At 39.8% G+C, this 20,081-nt stretch overlaps 1 protein-coding gene across 1 annotated transcript in view; it reads left to right on the top strand.

The window, feature by feature from the left end:
- Nucleotides 1–20,081, top strand: part of LOC137248427 (uncharacterized) — an 87,760-nt gene that overhangs the window by 54,619 nt on the left and 13,060 nt on the right. The window contains exons 15-17 of the mRNA XM_067779365.1: nt 4,899–5,492; nt 9,833–10,066; nt 10,143–10,451. Coding sequence (XP_067635466.1) covers nt 4,899–5,492; nt 9,833–10,066; nt 10,143–10,451 — 1,137 coding nt within the window. The remainder of the gene's footprint in view (nt 1–4,898; nt 5,493–9,832; nt 10,067–10,142; nt 10,452–20,081) is intronic.

Genomic DNA, 20,081 nt, shown 5'->3' with positions numbered 1-20,081 from the left:
GTCATTCCGGTTCCTAAATCAAAGACTCCGGTTCCATGCAGACTTTAGACCAATAAGCTTGATGCCTGCGCTATCCAAAGTATACGAGAAATTACTATCAAAGCAGATAACTGACTATGTTTATAATAACCATTTACTATCTGAGGTTCAATCTGGATTTAGAAGAGGGCATAGTTGGGCTAAATCTATGTTAAAGATCCTTGAGGATATACGTCCAACCTACGACCACAATGAACTCACAGTTCTAGTTCTTCTAGATTTCTCCAGAGCTTTGGACATGGTTGATTACAAAATATTACTTCGCCAGCTCGAAACAGCCTATAACTTCTTGCAATTAAATTAATGCAAAGCTATCTCACTGCCCACTTTCAGCAAGTTCAATGTGATGATAAGTTATCTGATTTGAAGCCCATAATGTCTGGTGTTCCGCAAGGATCCATCCTAGGCCCAATATTGTTTACTCTGTTTATTAACGATATAGTCACTTGCTGCCGAAATGCGTCTATTCATCTTTATGCTGACGATACCCAGATTTACATGTCTATCCCGATCGGGCTTTCCGAAGATTTTTTTATTAGGCTGAAAGACGATTTAAGAGGCATCGGAAACTGCTACAAAATCTAAGCCGATGGCAATATCGAATGTAACATATGATTTAAGCAGCCTTCCTGAAACTATGCTTAATGGCAATAAAATATTTTTTCACGATGCTGTTACAATTTAGGATTCAAAATCAATTCAAATCTGACCTTCACTGACCATATAAACTTTGTGGTTGGTAAAATCTATAATATCCTTCGTAACTTATACAGAACTCCCTATTTATTACTGCGAGACGCCAAAATGAAGCTAGTCAAAGCTCTTATAATACCTCACATTTCTTATGGGGAACTTATTTACGTTAGCCTTGATTCGATGTCGCTAAATAAATTTCAGCTAGCCATAAACAATACTGCCCGGTTCGTTTTTTCTAAGAGAAAATTTGCCATATATCTACGTACGCTGCCCAAATTCTCGGAAGCGACGTTTGTAATTTTCCAAAAATGAGAAATTTATGTTTCTTACACAAACTACTGTATTTTCAACATCCGCCTTACTTATTTGATAAACTAACTACTCGGACTCTGAATCTATTGCTCCCGAACTTTAAATACGTTACATCCTCCAGAATGTGCTTTGTCAGTACAATCCGTCTTTGGAACTCGCTACCCTTCAAGACGAAAGCAATCAGAAAAGCCAGATGTTTCAAACTAGCAGTAATATCCTTCCTTAATTCATAACTTGCCTTAGATTATATAATTTTATCATTGATTTTCAACTAACAATGTACAAATAAAATTAAGATACTTTCTTTTTTAAATGCTATTATTTTCTATTCCTGTTATTCTTCAAGAAACTCGTTTTTATATGTAATTTATAGTTTTAAGATCTGATTGATGTACTATCTAAAAGACATAATAGTCTTACTTGTGCAAATAAGTTCAAATGAACTCTTGTCATTAACGCTTTATAAATCTCTTATCGCACCTCTTCTACTGTATGGATCGGAATCATGGACCGTGTCGAGATACAATGGGGTGGCCCAGTGTACGAAAAAAGTGTTGGCGACCTTTTATGGTCCTCGCCGTTGTTGTTGTTGTTGTTGTAGCAGTGCTTCGCCCCACCTAATAGACGCGACCGATCACAAACTGTCATCAATATCCTCTAACGGGAGTCCAAGGAAACTTGCTGTTTCAACAGGGGTGGACCATAGGGAAAGGGGTGTTAGAGGCGTTGGTTCCACATTACAATTATAGAGATGGTTGGTGTCATGTGGGGACACATTGCAAGCGGGGCATACATTTTGTATGTCGGGGTTGATTCTGGATAGGTAAGAGTTTAACCTGTTACAGTATCCAGAACGAAGTTGAGCCAGAGTGACACGCGTTTCCCTGGGGAGTATGCGTTCCTCTTCCGCAAGTTTTGGATACTTTACTTTGAGTACTGGGTTCACCGGGCAATTCCCGGCATAAAGGTCCAACGCCTGTTTGTGGAGTTCACCAAGGACCTGCTTGTGTTTTTTCGCTTCATACGGCTGTGTTCTCAGATGCCGTATTTCCTCAAAATGCTTACGGAGATGACTCCTTAAGCCCCTAGGCGGTGCTGGCTCGTCAATCAGATGTCTGTTGGGATGCCCAGGTTTCTGGGTATTCAACAGGAACTGTTTGGTCAGCATCTCGTTTCTTTCCCTGATAGGGAGTATTCTCGCCTCATTATGTAGATGGTGTTCTGGGGACATAAGAAGACAGCCCGTGGCAATTCTGAGAGCAGTATTTTGGCAGGCCTGTAGCTTCTTCCAGTGGGTAATTTTTAGGCTTGGCGACCATATGGGTGACGCGTAGCACGTAATCGGCTGGCTAATTGCTTTGTATGTAGTCATGAGCGTTTCTTTATCTTTTCCCCAGGTACTGCCAGCAAGGGATTTGAGGATTTTGTTACGGCTCTGAATTCTCGGAACGATTGCGGCTGCGTGCTCACCAAAATGTAGATCCTGATCAAACGTCACACCCAAGATTTTGGGGTGTAGGACAGTCGGTAGCGTATAGCCATCGACGTGGATGTTCAAAATGGTCGACATTTGGGACGTCCATGTGGTAAATAAGGTCGCGGAAGATTTAGTCGGTGATAATGCCAGGTTTCGCGAGGCGAAAAAACTGGAGAGATCAGGGAGGTAGCCGTTTATTTTATTGCATAGCTCATCGATCTGTGGGCCTGGGCCTGTGGCCATTACTGTGCAGTCATCGGCGTAGGAAACGATTGTGACTCCTTTCGGTGGTGAAGGTAGCTTAGATATGTAGAAATTAAACAGAAGTGGGGATAGGACACCACCCTGTGGCACCCCTTGTTTAATTCTCCTTGGCTTTGATGTTTCGTTTCTAAATAGCACCGATGCCTGCCGACCACCCAGATAATTTGCGGTCCACCTTTTAAGACATGGGGGAAGGGTAGACCCTTCCAGGTCTTGCATTAACGAGCCATGGTTGACCGTATCAAAATCTTTTGATAGGTCTAGCGCTACGAGTACTGTTCTATGGTGGGGGTTTTGATTTAAACCGCAATTTATCTGGGTGCTAATGGCATTTAGCGCGGAGGTAGTGCTATGGAGTTTTCTGAAGCCATGCTGATGGGAGGCTAGTTGCAAATTTGCTTGGAAATAAGGGAGCAAAATGGCTTCGAGCGTCTTTGCTACTGGCGATAGGAGAGATATCGGACGATACGACTCTCCTATGTTAGCTGGTTTACCAGGCTTTAGTAGCGGTACCACCTTGGCCATTCTCCATTTCTCGGGTATGACAAAGGTGGAAAGAGACAGGTTGAAGACCTGCGCTAAATATTTGAAACCCTCTTTCCCTAGGCTTTTAAGCATCGGCATGGCTATGCCGTCTGGGCCCACTGCTTTGGATGGTTTAGCGCGACCAATGGCGTCCTCAACCTCTTTAGCGGTGATGGTGATTGGTGACGCGCTGAATTTGTGTTTATGTGCGTGTCTGTTGGCCCTCCGTCTAACTTTGTCGACCGTAGAATGCATTATATATTGTCGGCAGAAAGCGCTCGCGCATTTGTGGTCCTCGCCGTGATATCAACCGCTGCGTCATGTTGTGGGACTCCACGAAGACGCTCTGGCACAGATAGTATACCTATCGGCGCCCGTATCTGGAAGCAGACGTAGGGGGAGACCTCCGGGATTCAAGGGGTTGTGTAGCGCAACATATAGCTTCTCCAACCCAATTGTCAACCTCACCTTCGAGCGGTGAATCCCGTTTCACTAACAGACGAGGCTCTGGCGACCCCAAGCTCCTCATGGAATTTGTGGGTGGGGAGGGAGGGATGGCCTGAAGGTTCAATGTGGCCATATAAATCGTTCCCGAGATGGTCGGGCCAGCACCTTATTGGTGCTGTGTTACCGGAGCGTATCGGATCTGTATCCGACAAAGGACCATCACATCGATAACACTCCCCAAAGCCTTCGGGGAGTAACCTAATCGCTACAACAACCTCCGGTGAGAAGACTTGATCTCCTTTGGTGTCAGTTATGTTGAAACAGGGATGCTGGCGTGATTTGTTATGCAACGCCAAAACCGTTTAGACGGTTGATCGCCAATCGAAGTCACCAACACAATGGCGCATAGGCATGGTGTATGCTTCTAAATAAAGTCGAAACTATTTTATTTTGGCTTAGAATCTGAGCCAGTGAAGGTAAATTTTATAAAAATTTACAATAAATATATTTTCTGCCCATTTTGATTAATCAATATTAAATTATACCTGATATAACTGTAAGGTTATCAAAACTTCGAAGGCTAAAAAAAAATCGGACAATTCTAGAAAAAAAAAATCAATTCTTCGAAAAAAGATCGATTAAATAGATTAATAATCGAATCAAAATCCAGTTCTAGCAGATGACAGGTACACACATATTAATAAACTAGAAGACAATAAATACTAAATAAGGACAATTGGCGTTTTAAATCTTTTGAGCTAGCCATCCAGAATTCAAGCCACAAAAAAAAGACTACTTTCTTGAAAAGTGATTGGATCAAATAATATTTGACATATGTCAACGGTAAGGGAAGCAGTTGAAGGCGAAATGGGAACAAGGGACGAAAATTCATATCCGTCTACCATTTTTCAACTCAACACTATTGAAAACCTGAATCTTTCTTTAAAAGAACCACTTATTGAAAGTGCGGAGAAGGTAATTAAATCTGAAGCAGCCCAATCCATCGCTGTTGACGATTTCCGAAACTGTTACCAAATACTGGAACATTGTGACTATTCGAAAGGCCTACTAAGCCAGTTTATCAAATACGAACTCATTAAAGATGAGCCTAACATTGACAATAGTGGTGGTGATACAGTGTATTCAACAATCTCTGGGAGAAACTTTATAAATTCACAAAGGGATTTAAAAGAACGAAGAACGAACCCATTGAATATGTTAAACCCAACATTGAAAATAGCATCTTTAAAAATTCGGAAGACTATTTAATTGAGTTTATCAAAAACGACCCCAATGAAGATGTTGAACCCAACATTGAAGAAGGTGATGGTGCCACGGAGCATTCAACAATCTCTGGCGAAAATTCTCAAGACGGGCTAGACTGTTTTATCAAAAACGAGCCCATTGATGCCGAAACCAACATTGAAAATAGCATGCATTTAGCAATCTCTAGGAAAATCTGTAAAAATTCAGAAGATCATTTAATGGAGTTTATCAAAAACGACCCCAGTGAAGAATTTGATCCCAACGTTGAAGATAGTGATGGTGCCACGATGCATTCAACAATCTCTGGCAAAAATTCTCAAGACGTGCTAGGCTATTTTATCAAAAACGAGCCCATTGAGGACGAAACCAACAGTGAATATAGCGAGGTGGGCACTTTGCATTCAACAATATCTGCGAAAAACGAGGAATTGGCTATTGATTTCGATGAACAGCAAATACCTAGAGCGTAAGTAAGATTTGTATAATAACGCCAACTTATTCATGCATTTGTTTATGTATGTACATATATCGCCCTTAATGGATAGATGGTCCCTCCATAACTGTCACCAATACATAACATCTTTTCAATCCAAAATAGTGTGTGAAACTAAGGTAAAAACCTGGTAACTTCCACACGCCCATGATGCAATAAAAACCGACAGGTGTAGTCAATAGTACAACAATAAAAATTTGATTGACCCTCATAATCCGGCCATGAATTTTAGTGTAGTAGGGTGTGAAATGTTTTGTATGATTGCGCTACTTTTTTTTTTACCATTACATTCGTAAAGCAATATCAAACTCAATACATCTTCACATTAGGAACGAGAGGAAGGACAGTGAAGGTGCAAGTAAGATAAAACGTAATGGTTTGAGAACAAGTAGGAATAAGGTGTTAACAGAAAGAGTAAGAAAGGAATAACATTAGGATACGATTCAGAGTAATAGTGAGGCTAAGATAAGAGTAGGGAAAGTGAGAAGATTAATTGAAGTATAAAAGCCATAGGCAAATTGAGTAGGCCGATTAAGGTAAACTGGAAAAACACAAACAGAGGAAAAAAAGTGTAAGACAGAGAAAGAGGTGGATAGATAGCGAAAGTCAGAACAACGTTTTCCTGGTTTGATTATAATTCTGCAAGTATTTCATGTTATTCCACACGTTTCCAGGGTAAGCCAAAAAAGTCGAATACTTATTTTTTATATCATTAGGGAAATGTATCATGCCTGATTTTGTAAGCATTATTCCTGCAAAACCTCTTCCGTTATATATTTCTACCAGAGAGAATAAATATTATAACAGATTCATACTTTTAGTGAAACTTATTTGTAATGTCCCATTTGAGGGGTAATTCTAAATTGCTTCTACACATTTTCATGAGGTATTTTTGATGGTTTAAGGGATCATATTAACTAAACAATTCATCCTCTTTCCAAAATTCACAATATATATTAATATAAACTTCTTAAAAATGTGTAGAAGGTAATTTTTTAATACCCGCCAATCAGGTACATTACAAATAAAAATCGAACTAACGTCTCTTATTATATTTATTCTCTCTCTTTCTACACCATACACCTCTTTCTACTCAAAGCTGGATATTGGGACCGTATGCCGTCAATCCCGGTTTTTGTATTATATTTTTATTATGATATTGTTACAAACCGTTAGTCATCTCGTTGACATCAATACATATCTGTTTGCATTTTCCGTACTTGTGGACATCCAGCCATTCACTTCATCACAGGAGAAATAATGTCCACCGAATTCACGCCTGAAAAATGGAAGTAATGCTCGTTGCCTTATTTCATATTCGCAGGCTTTATTCGTAGTTTGAACGTGTCTATTTGCCGTATGTGCTATGCTTTAATCAAATTTTATATTGGAAACCATAGAAAGAACTCTAATCTTAAATTTGTACATGAATACGACAATGTTGTGAATTACACAAAATACGAAAATTCGATAATTTCGCGAAGCCAATTTATGTTTACTGATTCTAACCTTCGAAATGTAATTCTGTGATTTTGTTCGCGTAATAAGTGAGACACAAATTAACGTCAATCAATTGTTTTATGTAAACTGCTGCACCCTGAATGCATTTGGTTTTAAAAATTTTCAAATACAACGTATCAATTCAACGAGTTATTCAAAAATTTCATTCTAAATTCTTAAAGGAGTTTGAAAAACAAATTAGCAAAATTTAACTAAAAAAAAACCGAGTTATATATTAAAAACAGAGCTGGGGAGATTACGATTTCATTTCAATTACGATTACTGTAATTGTAATACCACATTTATACGATTACGAACTCCTGGTACTAGCCAAAAGGATACATTATACCTAAAAAATCTTTTGTCACAGCTGGGGAAGTTGAGATTACGATTACATGTTGATTACTTATGATTATGACTCCCGTAATTGTAATCCTGGAAAATCAATTATCTCGCATGGCACAGCATCTAAAGGTGTTTTGGAGTGGTAAGAAATCCCTGGAAAGAAACGGGACAGGGAGAAGAATACATACATATTGGGTCCCAGTGCATATGGGAATAGATGGGATTGAAAAAGCGGAGTAACCTTATCGCTCCAACAACAACAACAACAAAAGGCGGATGAACTAGCTAAAATGGACGCATCCCTTGAAGCTTGCTTCGTAAACGCCCAAATTAGATTGGGCGAGAGATTCATATGAACGACCAAGCGGGAAAGGCGTGGGCCCATTAAGTGTCAAAGATTATGTGTAGGTCTTACAACCTTAGACTAACAAAGGTGCTCCTATCATTAAAAAGAGTGGACTGTAGACTCATGACGGGTATTCTGACTAGACACTACCTTCCGGCGTCACATGCCTTTAAATTACGCTTGGTGGAGATAGCAGATGTAGGAAGTGCGGGTTGGAGGCAGAACCGATTGAACACGTGTCCTGCGCTTGCCAGGCTAAGATTTCAGCTTTTGGAAGTGGTAGGGCTGTCAGATCAGAAGCAACAAGTGGCTTAGATCTTAGCAAGCTTATCTTCAGAGCTGCTCAACCCCTATACACTTGTAGCACTTTGTTTTTGTTTTGCCCTGAGTCATAGGCACAGATTCGAATTCACACTTTGAATAAAAAAAAAAAAAATTGCATAGCACTCCCATATGCTCTCACATATAATTTCAAATCATATGAAAATGCTTGAATATCTTATGAAAGTGCCAAGAAAAAGCACTCCCGAATGAAACTCAGAGACTTGTGTATGATAAAAAAATTACACTAACAAATTGACAACTAAAAATTATTCAAAAACATTATAGCACTGAAAAAAATTTGTAATCAAAATTGATTCATAAATAAAATTAAAATAGATAATTGACCGCGGAGCTGAAATATATGGGGCATATGACCAAAGAATGTAAGCAAAACTGTACCAAAACAAGAGGAGCCTATTCTAACTTCATATGATATTAGTTAATTGCCCTCAAGGGAAGTCAGTAACTAGTGATACAAAATTCTGGTTCAGAACTAGACCTAGAGTGCCAAATAAGTATTAGTTCGTTAATAGCTAGATTTTCAGTTATAAAATCGACAATAAAACAGCTACCAGCTTTAACGAGCTGCGGCTACATATGAGTATGCCTCTTTCTCAACACTATTCCACCAGTACGTAACTATCGAAAAAGTACCAAAACGAAATTTGCATATAATTAGGAACTAGTGAAAAGTTAAAGCAGCGGAGACAATTTCCACCGCCTAGGACCTTGCCATGTTAAATTTGCCATGTGAAAACACGTAAAAGAGATAGATGGCGGACTATTAATGGTTCAGAATGCAGTTGAAATACACTCATTTTGAACTAGAGACTCTCCTTACGGGATAGTTTCTGTGACTTTGTTTCAATTCGGTATAGTGGGGGGAACCGTAAAGTAACCATATCTAGCATTTACTTGTTAAACATTTTATTAAATTCAAATGGTATTTCAGCACCTCAGTGATCTCTGTTGCTGATATATGTATGTAAATTTGAACATGTAAGCATTTCAAAAGTTTTCAAATTCAATTTCCAATGCAACAATCGCGGGAATCTCTACATTCACTTTTAGTATGATTATTGAAACCCAAATTCCGACGATATGTGACCCGGCCTATGAAAAGGTGGCTTATGACTCAAAAAAGAAATTGCGAGAAACAGGTGTTAAAGATAAACAATGCATTTCTTCAGTTTTTTAGTAGTAGTAATTTTTTTTGTGTCATAAGCCACCTTTTTATAGGCCAATCACATATATGTATATAGAATATGTTTCCAAAAAACTTGAGCCTAGAGGTCAATGTAATTTTTTGCTACTTTCAGAATTAAATTTATTGGCTCTTGTATGTTGGTGATATACATACATATATATTTAACTATTGATGTAATATTTTAAGCAAATATTTTGTAACATGAAACCAAATATTCAACTTTTTCCGACCTCAAACAATTAAAATTTTTTAAATATATTTTTTTAAATACAAAAAAAGTTTCAGTGCACATACAATTTTGTACATGTATTGTGATTCGCACTTCCATATAAAAAATGTTGAGCAGCACTGCTTATATTATTTGCCAAGGGGGGCGGAGTTATTTTATAACATAGGCCTTGGCTTTTGTTTTAGTTTGGTCATTAAACAAACTGCAGGTAACACTATGGACTCATTCCTCATGGACCGGAGTTCAACCTAACCTTTGCCTAGCTATTCCACTTCAAGAAGTCTACTGCTATTTATATAAACTCTGCTGTATATAAATATGCTCTTTTAAATAACCATTTGTTTTGTTGCAATAATACACAGAAACCTAGAAATGCAGCATCTCAATCTGTCCGAAGATAAGCCTTACAAGTGCCCACAATGTCCGTTGAGATTTCTTTATAAGTATGGTATGTCTAGACATCAACAAATTCATGTAGGGATCAAAAGACAACCGTGCGATATATGTGGTAAAATTGTTAGAAAAGCGGAATTAAGACAACATAAACGAATTCACTCTGGCGAAAAGCCGCATAAATGTGACATTTGTGAAAAGCGGTAAGTTATTATAAAAACCTCATCTTAACGTTATATCTAAATTGATTGCAACTTTTTCTTTTTCTGTTTTGAATAGCTTTTATCGCAAGTCATATCTTAAAACTCATTTACGTACACATACCGGCGAGAAACCATTTAAATGCAAATACTGCGGGCACGTATTTGCTACACGAACTGGAATGCTGAACCATTTACGTATTCATATGGGTGATAATATTTATATATGTGAGTTTTGTCCCCTAGCTTTTGCTACAGCTTCAGTGCGACGTTTACACTCAGCTGCACATATCGACGACGATCCCGAGACGCGTGAGCGAAACATGAAAGCCTTAATAGAGAAAGAGACTAAATTAAAAACGCAACAACTGGATATGGAAACTGCAGAGCAAGTAACATTGTATTCATAAGTATTGTAGTCATAATGTTTATTAGTAGAGCTCATTAGTGAAATAAATTCCTCGTGGAAACAGGGGGTGGGGGCGGGAAGACCTAGAAGGTTCAATGTGGTCATATAAAATTGTTCCCGGGATGGTTGGGCTAGCACGTTAATGGTACTTGTTATCGGAAGGTACCGGATCTTTATCCGGCAAAGGACTATCAACACAGATAACACTCCCCAAAACCTTCGGCGATTGTCTTAATTGCTACAACGACAACAAAAACAAGAACATAACTGACTGGGAATTATTCTTAAACAACCTATCAAATAGTCGAGAAGACGGTGAAATGAAATCAAAAAAATTTCAACAAAATTAAAATTTTTCCATTAAAAATGGGACTCCCTTTAAAACTTTCACATAAGTTTTCATCATGAACCAAGTTATAGATCCCGCATTAAAGACAAAAACAAAAACTAAAGTGATTGGTTCATGAGTTTTCAATTTCCATTTTTACTACACCTTTTTTATCTCGTTTTTACAGATAGGATCATGGTTCAAATCCATGGATAGGATTTTAAGTTTGTTTTTTTTTTGTATTCAAACTTAAAAAAAAAAAAAACAATTTTTAATTGCCGGCCGTTCCATGATGCAAATATTACAAGGTAAAACCGGTGAGATTCGAAATGACGTTTAAAAAATTTTAAAATTCTCACTGCTCTCACATTTTTATTTTCGTTTTGTTTTCATAACAAAAATATAACCAACTGTTATATATTTGGTAATTCTATTCGACAGCATGACATTCTTAATACACGTCCAAAAATATCAAGAGGGGTATCAAAAGACGCGTTTTTGATCCAGGATCGCGAATCTGAAAGTGGAGGTAACCAATTTTTGCAAAAAAGAAATTAAACATTTTCATGTGGTTGTTGTAATTTTGATGATTTTGGGTACCCACAAACAAAAAATTGTCAACATTAGTGTTTTGCGCGGATATAGTTTTGGTCTCCAAACGGGTGTTGGACCCACCCAGGGTAATTTCTTAAAAGCGCGGATGGAACACCCTGGGGTCATTTTTCGGTTTTTCGTTAATATCTTTTGAACGATCTAAAATTTTTATTTTCCGCCTTCGGATTATTGTTGTCGAGGTCAATATGAGTCTTTAGACACCTCTCTCGGCATGTTTGAATGCGTATTACCAGTGTCATGCTCTCGAATAAAATAACCATATATTTTTGCGTTCTAACATTAATATTATGATATTTTATCTAAGACCAATTTTTTATTGGTGAAAATAACTTTGTTTTGGTGGGAAAGAAATCTCAATGGTCAACCGCATTTCAGAATTTTCAATTCAGAATTTTATTGTGGTTTCCCGCAAAAAGAAGCATCAGGCCACGATCCTTTTCTGAGGAATTTTCTTCAACAAATTGTTGTGCCAAGGGGTACGTAAGAGATACATACATACCTACTAATAATAACAATTTGGTGTGATGTATATCCGAGGAGATTGAGGTCTAGCTTTCTATTCAATTTGAAGGCTACGTATCGTGTATTCATTTTTCTACGAACTGGCTCACCTCAATACATGTTTTATGCCGATCCGAAACTGTATCTGCTAAGACGGACGAGCTTTTAGTGCCAAGGTAATGCCGAGGGACAATCGATACCATTTATAAAAATTGTCTTAAATATTTTTAATGGATAGGCCAACACACTAGCTCTACACCACGGCGGCAGACTTTGACCGTTCAGCCGGTAAATTCAGCCTCCACGAACTATCATACTCCAACTGAACGATGATGTTTAGCTAAGCTGCGAAGAGCTACAGCGCTTTTGCTGGCGTGGGCAAGTTATGGGAAAATCTCCACTGAGTTCGGAGAAGCAGGTGGGGGAAGACTTTGATCTCTTTTGGTGCCCCCTGTTGGCGTCAGTTATCCCGAAACAGGATTAGCTGGAGTGACTTGTTATGCAACGACCAGCATCTCCTAAATGGTTAAGTGCCAATTAACAAATTTATCTTCCAGCCGAGCCAAAACAAACCAAAGAATACCCTCAAGATCATTTTTTTCTGCAGTAGCGTGGACACTTGAGATTGCTGATCTCTTATAAAGTGAAGTTTCAGCATATTTAAGGGTTAAAGACATATCAACCAAATGAAGAAGGATGAATGAAAAATCAATAGGGGTGATCTCCAACATTCGCTTCTTAATTAGAAGAGGTTAAGAAGTAAGGTCTTTTCTTTTGTCCCATTGCAAAAATCTTTATCAATAAATGGGTTTTAAATACTATTAGAACTTTCCAAGCTATACGGATAAACATCGGACTGGACAGATCTCTTGAAACGCTTATATAATCTAGACTTAATATTATCAAGTCTAAGTAATTGCCTTAAGAACCAAGGTGGTTTACCCTAATACTAGAAGAACAAAGGGGAACCCAGCTTTTAAAAAAACCATCAAGAAAGCTATAAAACAAGGAGGTCGCTGTTGCTACATCTCTACACACGTAAAGATTCGACCACTCATGGGCATCAATCAGTTTATCCAGCTCAATAAAATTCGTCTTAGAAAAACATCTCGAACGGGGTCGGGAATTCGATTTAGAAACATCAAGCAACATAGGTTGAACAACATCCAGTACTATCTCAAGCGTAGGATGTAGAGGGTCTTCAGGCAGTGACAATGGGGTAGGTCGGTTTAGTGTAATACCCGTAGAGTCATCTGCAGACACTAGGTCTAATATTTTGCTTTTGGAATTTAATATATAATTCATCTGTAGAAGAGATGTATCAAGAAGGCTAATTAAAAACTCATGTTGAGTGGTAGGCGTCATGAAATTTGAGTCAATGGTATTGATCCAATTTACTGAAGATAAATTGAAATCCCCAAGGACTACTAGGCGGTCTTTGTCACGCAATTGCGAGTACAAACTACAAATAGCAGTGCTATGACAGGTATGAACGTGTATATCCGATCGTGGTGGTATATACGTACAGCACATAAACAAACTTAAATTATGTAAAGCAAACTTCACTTCTACGAATTCAATGTCAGTTGCGATGTCCAACAGCAGCTACTCAGATGGAAGCGTCGAGTCAACGGCAATAAGAACACCACCTGCACGAGCTTCACGATCACGCCGATAAACAACATATTTGCTTGAGAAAGGTTCAGAGTTAAAATTATCCCCTTTTAACCAGGATTCAGTAAAAGCTATAACTTGCGAAGTAAAAACAAAACTATTCAGAAAAAAGGTACTTAATTTCGATCTAAGGCCGCGAACATTTTGGTAGTTGATGGTTATTTTTTCACTGTTTCCGCAACTGTTTAAGTAACTTCCCGATAAGCTACAAGCTTGAAACTTGGAATATAGTTCAGAACCCGATGGCAATGCAAAATAAACAAAAAACCTCCGGTAGGTGGCACATGGATCGAAAGTTTTCAAAAAATACATCGTATTTGTGGTCAAATTTGGCTCATATTTGGAACACATAATACATACGGGAATAGCAAGCGACCTATGAAAAAAAATCGTCGCTAGGTGGCGCAAGGATCGAGGTATTCAAAAAGATTGTATCTGTGGTCCGATTTGGCTAATATTTGAAACAAATATTACATACAGTCCGGTATAAGCGACATCAAAATACTTTGGAGTTCGAGGACTTAGATTGTAACAAATTGTCAGCAAAGAGTCCTTGTAAAAATGAGTCACTAAATGAACTAAAAGAATGAGAAATAATAGGCAATTAAGACTAAAAACTTGAAAATAAAATTATTAAAAAAAAATGTTTAAGTTAAACGGTTTTATTGAAAACAATACTTACATTAAGTACTAATAATACTAAAAGCTTGAAAATATATAGGTAGGTCTTAGGTACTAGTCTCAAAGACATACCGTCACGGCCACGAGCAAGGGTGGGGGTACCGGCAAAACCAGCTGAACCAGAGAGGATACTCAGTATGATAAGGATCCTCAACCCGACGCTGCCAGCCGCCAACTGGAGAGTTGTCAACGTGGAAAAGGGGGACAGAGCCACACGTCAGGCTGTCCTCCTACTGAATGAAGAATCGCTGACAGTATTGAGGGAAACTTGAGGCGAGATAAATTATGGTTTAGACACCGTGACTGTAAGGGTCTACAGTAACGACGTCAACGCCGCTAGGAACATGGCAGCCGAGTTGGAGCCAGAAGAAGAAGAATGTAGCGACGAGGACGGGGTTACGAAGGCAGATGGGGGAGAGCCGGATACGCGGGACGGCTACGCCTCGTGTCTACCTCACCCATGGGGATAGGCGGGTTACACCTGCATTATACGGAGGAGGAGCTGATGATGGAGGATGCGGCTAACTCTACGCTCAAGGAGGGAGAGAAAGTGTGCGATGTTGGTGCGGGTCCTCCAGATAAACCTGCACCATAGTAAAGCAGCTTCCGCTGCACTGCTGCTCCGACTGACATCTAAAGGAGCAGCTGATATTGACCTCATCCAGGAGCTATGGGTGGTAGGACAAAACATTTGCGGACTCAAGTCCACCGGCTACACACTGGTAAGTTGTTGCACCTCGGGAAAGCCAAGATCGTGTATACTTGTTAGTACCAAGCTTAATGTTTTGTTTCTTCCTCAATTTAGTGATGAAGGCACAACAACGATCAGCCTGACCCTGAGTATGGGTCAAATCAGGCTATCATCAATTTATCTAGCCCATGAGAAGACGGTGCCGACATCGACCGTCAGGAAGCTGGTGGAAGCTACATCAGGTGCTCTAATACTTTGAGGAGATGTAAACGCGCACCACTCCACCTGGGGGAGTAATGACGAAAACGAAAGGGGTGAGTTACTTCTTGATTTCATCCTAAACTCTAGACTAACCATAAGTAATAGGGGAACTGAACCAACCTTTATTACAAAAACAAGAAGGGAAGTTCTCGATGTCACCTTAGTCTCAGAAGATGCGGAAGAGTTGGTCAGAGACTGGAGGGTCCTTAAGGACCACTCATTCTCTGACCATCGTTACATCCAATTCGACTTAGGCTTGGTGAAAAAGCGGAGCGCTGCCATCAGAAATATTAAAAATACAAATTGGCAAGAATACAATAGGGAACTAGTTAAGATATTGCCACTTGAGAGCGTACCCGAAACACCAGGTAGCATACCAGAACTGGAAAGACTGGTAAATAACTTCACGGCGGGATGCCGCAAGGCACTAGATAAAGTCTGTCCCAAGAGATATCAAAGGGGTAAAAAGAAGCCACCATGGTGGAATTCACAAATAGAAAACCTTCGCAGGTTAAGTAGGACCTCTTTCAATGCAGCTAAAGCCTCTGGCGATGAGCAGCATTGGGAGTATATAAAGAACATCTTAGAAATTATAAGTTTGAGCTAAGGAAAGCCAAAAGATCCTCCTGGCGGGATTTCTGTAGCCACATGGAAACAGTGTCTGAAGGGAGTAGACTCAGGAAAGTACTTTCCAGATCGGCTAATACGGCCCCAGGATGCTTGCAAAGGCCTGATGGTTCGTGGACCGAAACTGGGGAGGAAACGCTGGATCTACTGCTGGATACACACTTTCCAGGTGCAGCTAGGAACGAACCAGGGGATACACAAAGCTTGACACAAGCAACAGTACAACCTATACTGCACAACCTAATTACAAGAGAGAAGATATTGTCACGGATATTAGCATCACTAAATTATCCCATCACTAAGGCGATGATAAGGCCATGCCAAGCAGTATTTACGTTAATAATTAAATCAAGTATACACATATATAAGGCAGCCCAGAGAGATGTCACACACAGATGCATTTACTTATATGCCTATGTGCGCGCGAGAGACTGTAAACTACAAACATTCACATCAATAATTCAATCTTTATGTATCTAAAAAAAAAAAAAATAAATGTAAGGCGCGATAACCTCCGAAGAGATCTAAGGCCGAGCTTCTCTTCCAATTTGCGTCGTGCTCCTCTTGTTTTTCCCTACAAATTGGCCGGACGGGACCTACATGTTTTATGCCGACTCCGAACAGCATCTGCAAGGCAGATGAGTTTTCACTGAGAGCTTTTCATGGCAGAAATACACCCGGAGCGCTTGCCAAACACTGCCGAGGGGCGACCCCGCTTAGAAAAATTTTCTTCTAATTGAAAAACCTTATTTCTAAAATTTTGATGTTGCTTTGCCCGGGAGTTGAACCCGAGGCATACGGTGTGATAGGCGGAGCACGCTACCATCACACCACGGTGGCCGCCAATGTTTTATGTATCTACATAAACGAATAAATAATTGCGTCTACACATATGTACGTATACGAGCAGCGGAGCGGCAATGCACAAACACATGCATATATCTTATCTGAGTTGTCACAAGAGAGAGCAATAATTTGTGCACGTAGTTGTGGCTGGCGATTTTGTAGCCGAAACAACTAGTAAGTTCTGGAAATCGAAGAGCCTAGAAGTATGCAGCGTAAACTATAAAAGCGGGGCAAGCGAGTAAGAAGTAATTCAGTTTGATTTGAGTTGTCAAGCAGTTTGATTAAGACGATATCTAGCGAGCAATAGCAGTGTTATTTTGAATAGTAGAGTTTCATTGAGCTATCAATCAGTGTGGTTATTAAGCAAGCTATTCGTTGCACAGTTTGTTATTGTGAAGTACTTTAATAAAGGCCATTTTGCATTATTACAAATTGGAGTTATTTATTCAACAGTTTAGTGATTCGAACTTAGCAGAGGATTGCAAATAAGAGGATTTCCAAGCAAATTCGTTACAATATCTTGGGTCATCCAATCTTTTGAACCATTCAGAACTCCAGGGCCAGACGGAGTTACACCTATACAACTGTCACAACAGTCACTGGAATGCAGCACTCGCTGGCTATATGCTATAATAGGAGGTGTCGTGGCACTAAACCACATCCCAAGTATATGGAAAATATCTAAAGTGGTATTTATTCCCAAGGCAGGCAAGGCATGCCACGCGAAGCCTAAGGACTTCAGACCCATCAGTCTATCTTCGTTTCAACTAAAGGTGATGGAGATGGAAACACATATCAGGGAGGCAGTGAATGTCCAACTCTCTGAAGCACAACACGCCTATATGAAGGGTAAATCAGCCGAAACGGCATTGCACGAAATTACATCGTGCATAGAGAGATCTACTACCCATAGATATAGTAGGCATTAAATATGCAGCATGTGCAGCTATCAGGCTGAGGAAACTGACCACATGGTCGCACTGCAAACATACTGAAATTCTCGACAGATTCTGCATACCAGAATGGACAGATTTCTGCAAACCACATACCAACTTTAACAAGGGATGCGAGATATTAATCCCTGAGACGGAACAGTGGGCGAATGAATCTGATTGGCCCACTAACAGCGTTCAGATCTACACAGATGGATCTAAACTGGATAACAGGGTCGGAGGGGGTGTCTATTCGGAACGATTGGTGATACAAAGATCGTTTCGCCTTCCGGATCACTGTAGCGTATTTCAGGCCGAGCTTGCGCCCATACAAGACGCTGTGGACTGCCTTAGGGAGAAAGCAGTCTCTCAGAAACACATTCATATTTTCTCAGACAGTCAGGCAGCACTGAAAGCCCTTGACTCTGTCACAGATAATTCTGAAACTGTAGTAGGCTGTCGCAGATCACTTAACGTGATGGCTGAACAGTTTACTCTGCATCTAGTATGGGTTCCGGGACATAAGGGCATACCAGGTAATGAGATGGCGGATGAGCTTGCAAGAAACTTCGCCATCCTGGAAGAGGTTGGGCATGCCGCTCTCCACCTGCAAGCTCAAGATAAAGGAGGCTCTACTGATGGAATCGGGAGCCAGGTGGAAACATCATGATAGATGCCACACGGCAAAACTCACATGGCCGGAATGGAATGAGAAGAGATCGCGAGAAGTTCTCACCCTCGGTAAGAGGGATATTTCCTTGGTTGTAGGTCTTCTTACGGGTCATGTTTGTATTGGACCGCATGCGGAAAGGATTGGCGCTCCATTTAATGATTATTGTAGAAGCTGCGGCAACGAAGAAGAACCTGAAACTGTTAGGCATCTACTCTGTGAATGTCCAGCGCTAGGCAACGTTTTATGGGCAAGATGTTTCTCGTAGATCTGACTGATATAGGCGAGGTCAATACACGACGCTTAGTTAGCTTCATAAACTCAACGGAGTGGTTTGATTAGGAGAGTAGGAACAAATCTGTGTGGTTTCACAATGGGCCTATAAAGGCCTAAGTGTGCCGCTCCAATGTGGACGGCAGCCACTTGAACCTAACCTAGGTACTAGTCATCGTACTCCCCATCAATCTAGGGCGTTGATCAGATAATTAAATAAAAGCGTTGGGCGCGTGAAATTTCTAAAAATGTGTGGCGTGGCATTATCTGATTAAGCTTCAACGCTTTTTTTTACTTACTTACTTAATTGGCGCTTAACCGTCTAAACGGTTATGGCCGTCCAACAAGGCGCGCCAGTCGCTCCTTCGCTCCGCCATCCGGCGCCAATTGGTCACACCAAGGGAGTTTAAATCGCTTTTTTCAAGCGGTGTTATATAGCTTAACTTGACAGGCCGGCCGGTTGGCTGGCCGGCACGAATTTTGTAATTGAAATTTAAGTAACTTCCCGATTAGCTACAAGCTTGAAACTTTGAATATAGTTCAGAACCCGATGACAATGCAATAATAAGAAAAAAATCTCCGATAGGTGGGGCAAGGATCGAGATATTCAAAAAAAAATCGTATTTATGGTCCGATTTGGCTCATATTTGGAACACATATTACATACAGAAATAGAAATCGCTTTGTAAAAAAAAATCCCGCTAGGTGCGGCAAGGATCGAGATATTAACAAGTAAGGAAGGCTAAGTTCAGGTGTAACCGAACATTACATACTCAGTTGAGAGCTGTGGAGACAAAGTAAGGGAAAATCGCCATGTTGTAAAAAGAACCTAGGGTAACCCTGGAATGTGTTTGTATGACATGTGTATCAAATGGAAGTTATTAAAGAGTATTTTAAGAGGAAGTGGGCCATAGTTCTATAGATGGACGCCATTTAAGGATATCGCCATAAAGGTGGACCAGGCCTGACTCTAGAATTTGTTTGTACGATATGGGTATCAAATTAAATGTGTTAATGATAATTTTAAAAGGGAGTGGGCCTAAGATCTATAGATGGACGCCTTTTCGAGATATCGCCATAAAGATGGACCAGGGGTGACTAGAATTTATTTTGTACGATATGGGTATCAAATGAAAGGTATTGATGAGTATTTTAAAAGGGCGTGGGCCTAAGTTCTATAGATGGACGCAGGTCCCAGATATCGCCATAAAGATGGACCAGGGGTGACTCTAGAATTTGTTTGTACGATATGGGTATCAAATGAAATGTGTTAATGATAATTTTAAAAGGGAGTGGGCCTAAGATCTATAGGTGGACGCCTTTTCGAGATATCGTCATAAAGGTGGACCAGGGGTGACTCTAGAATTTATTTTGTACGATATGGGTATCAAATGAAAGGTATTAATGAGTATTTTAAAAAGGCGTGGGCCTAAGTTCTATAGATGGACGCAGTTTCCAGATATCGCCATAAAGATGGACCAGGGGTGACTTTAGAATTTGTTTGTACGAT

The sequence above is a fragment of the Eurosta solidaginis genome, chromosome 4 (genome assembly GCF_040869045.1).
Source record: "Eurosta solidaginis isolate ZX-2024a chromosome 4, ASM4086904v1, whole genome shotgun sequence".
NCBI classification, from domain to species: Eukaryota; Metazoa; Arthropoda; class Insecta; order Diptera; family Tephritidae; genus Eurosta; species Eurosta solidaginis.
This window is presented reverse-complemented; position numbering and strand designations above follow the sequence as displayed.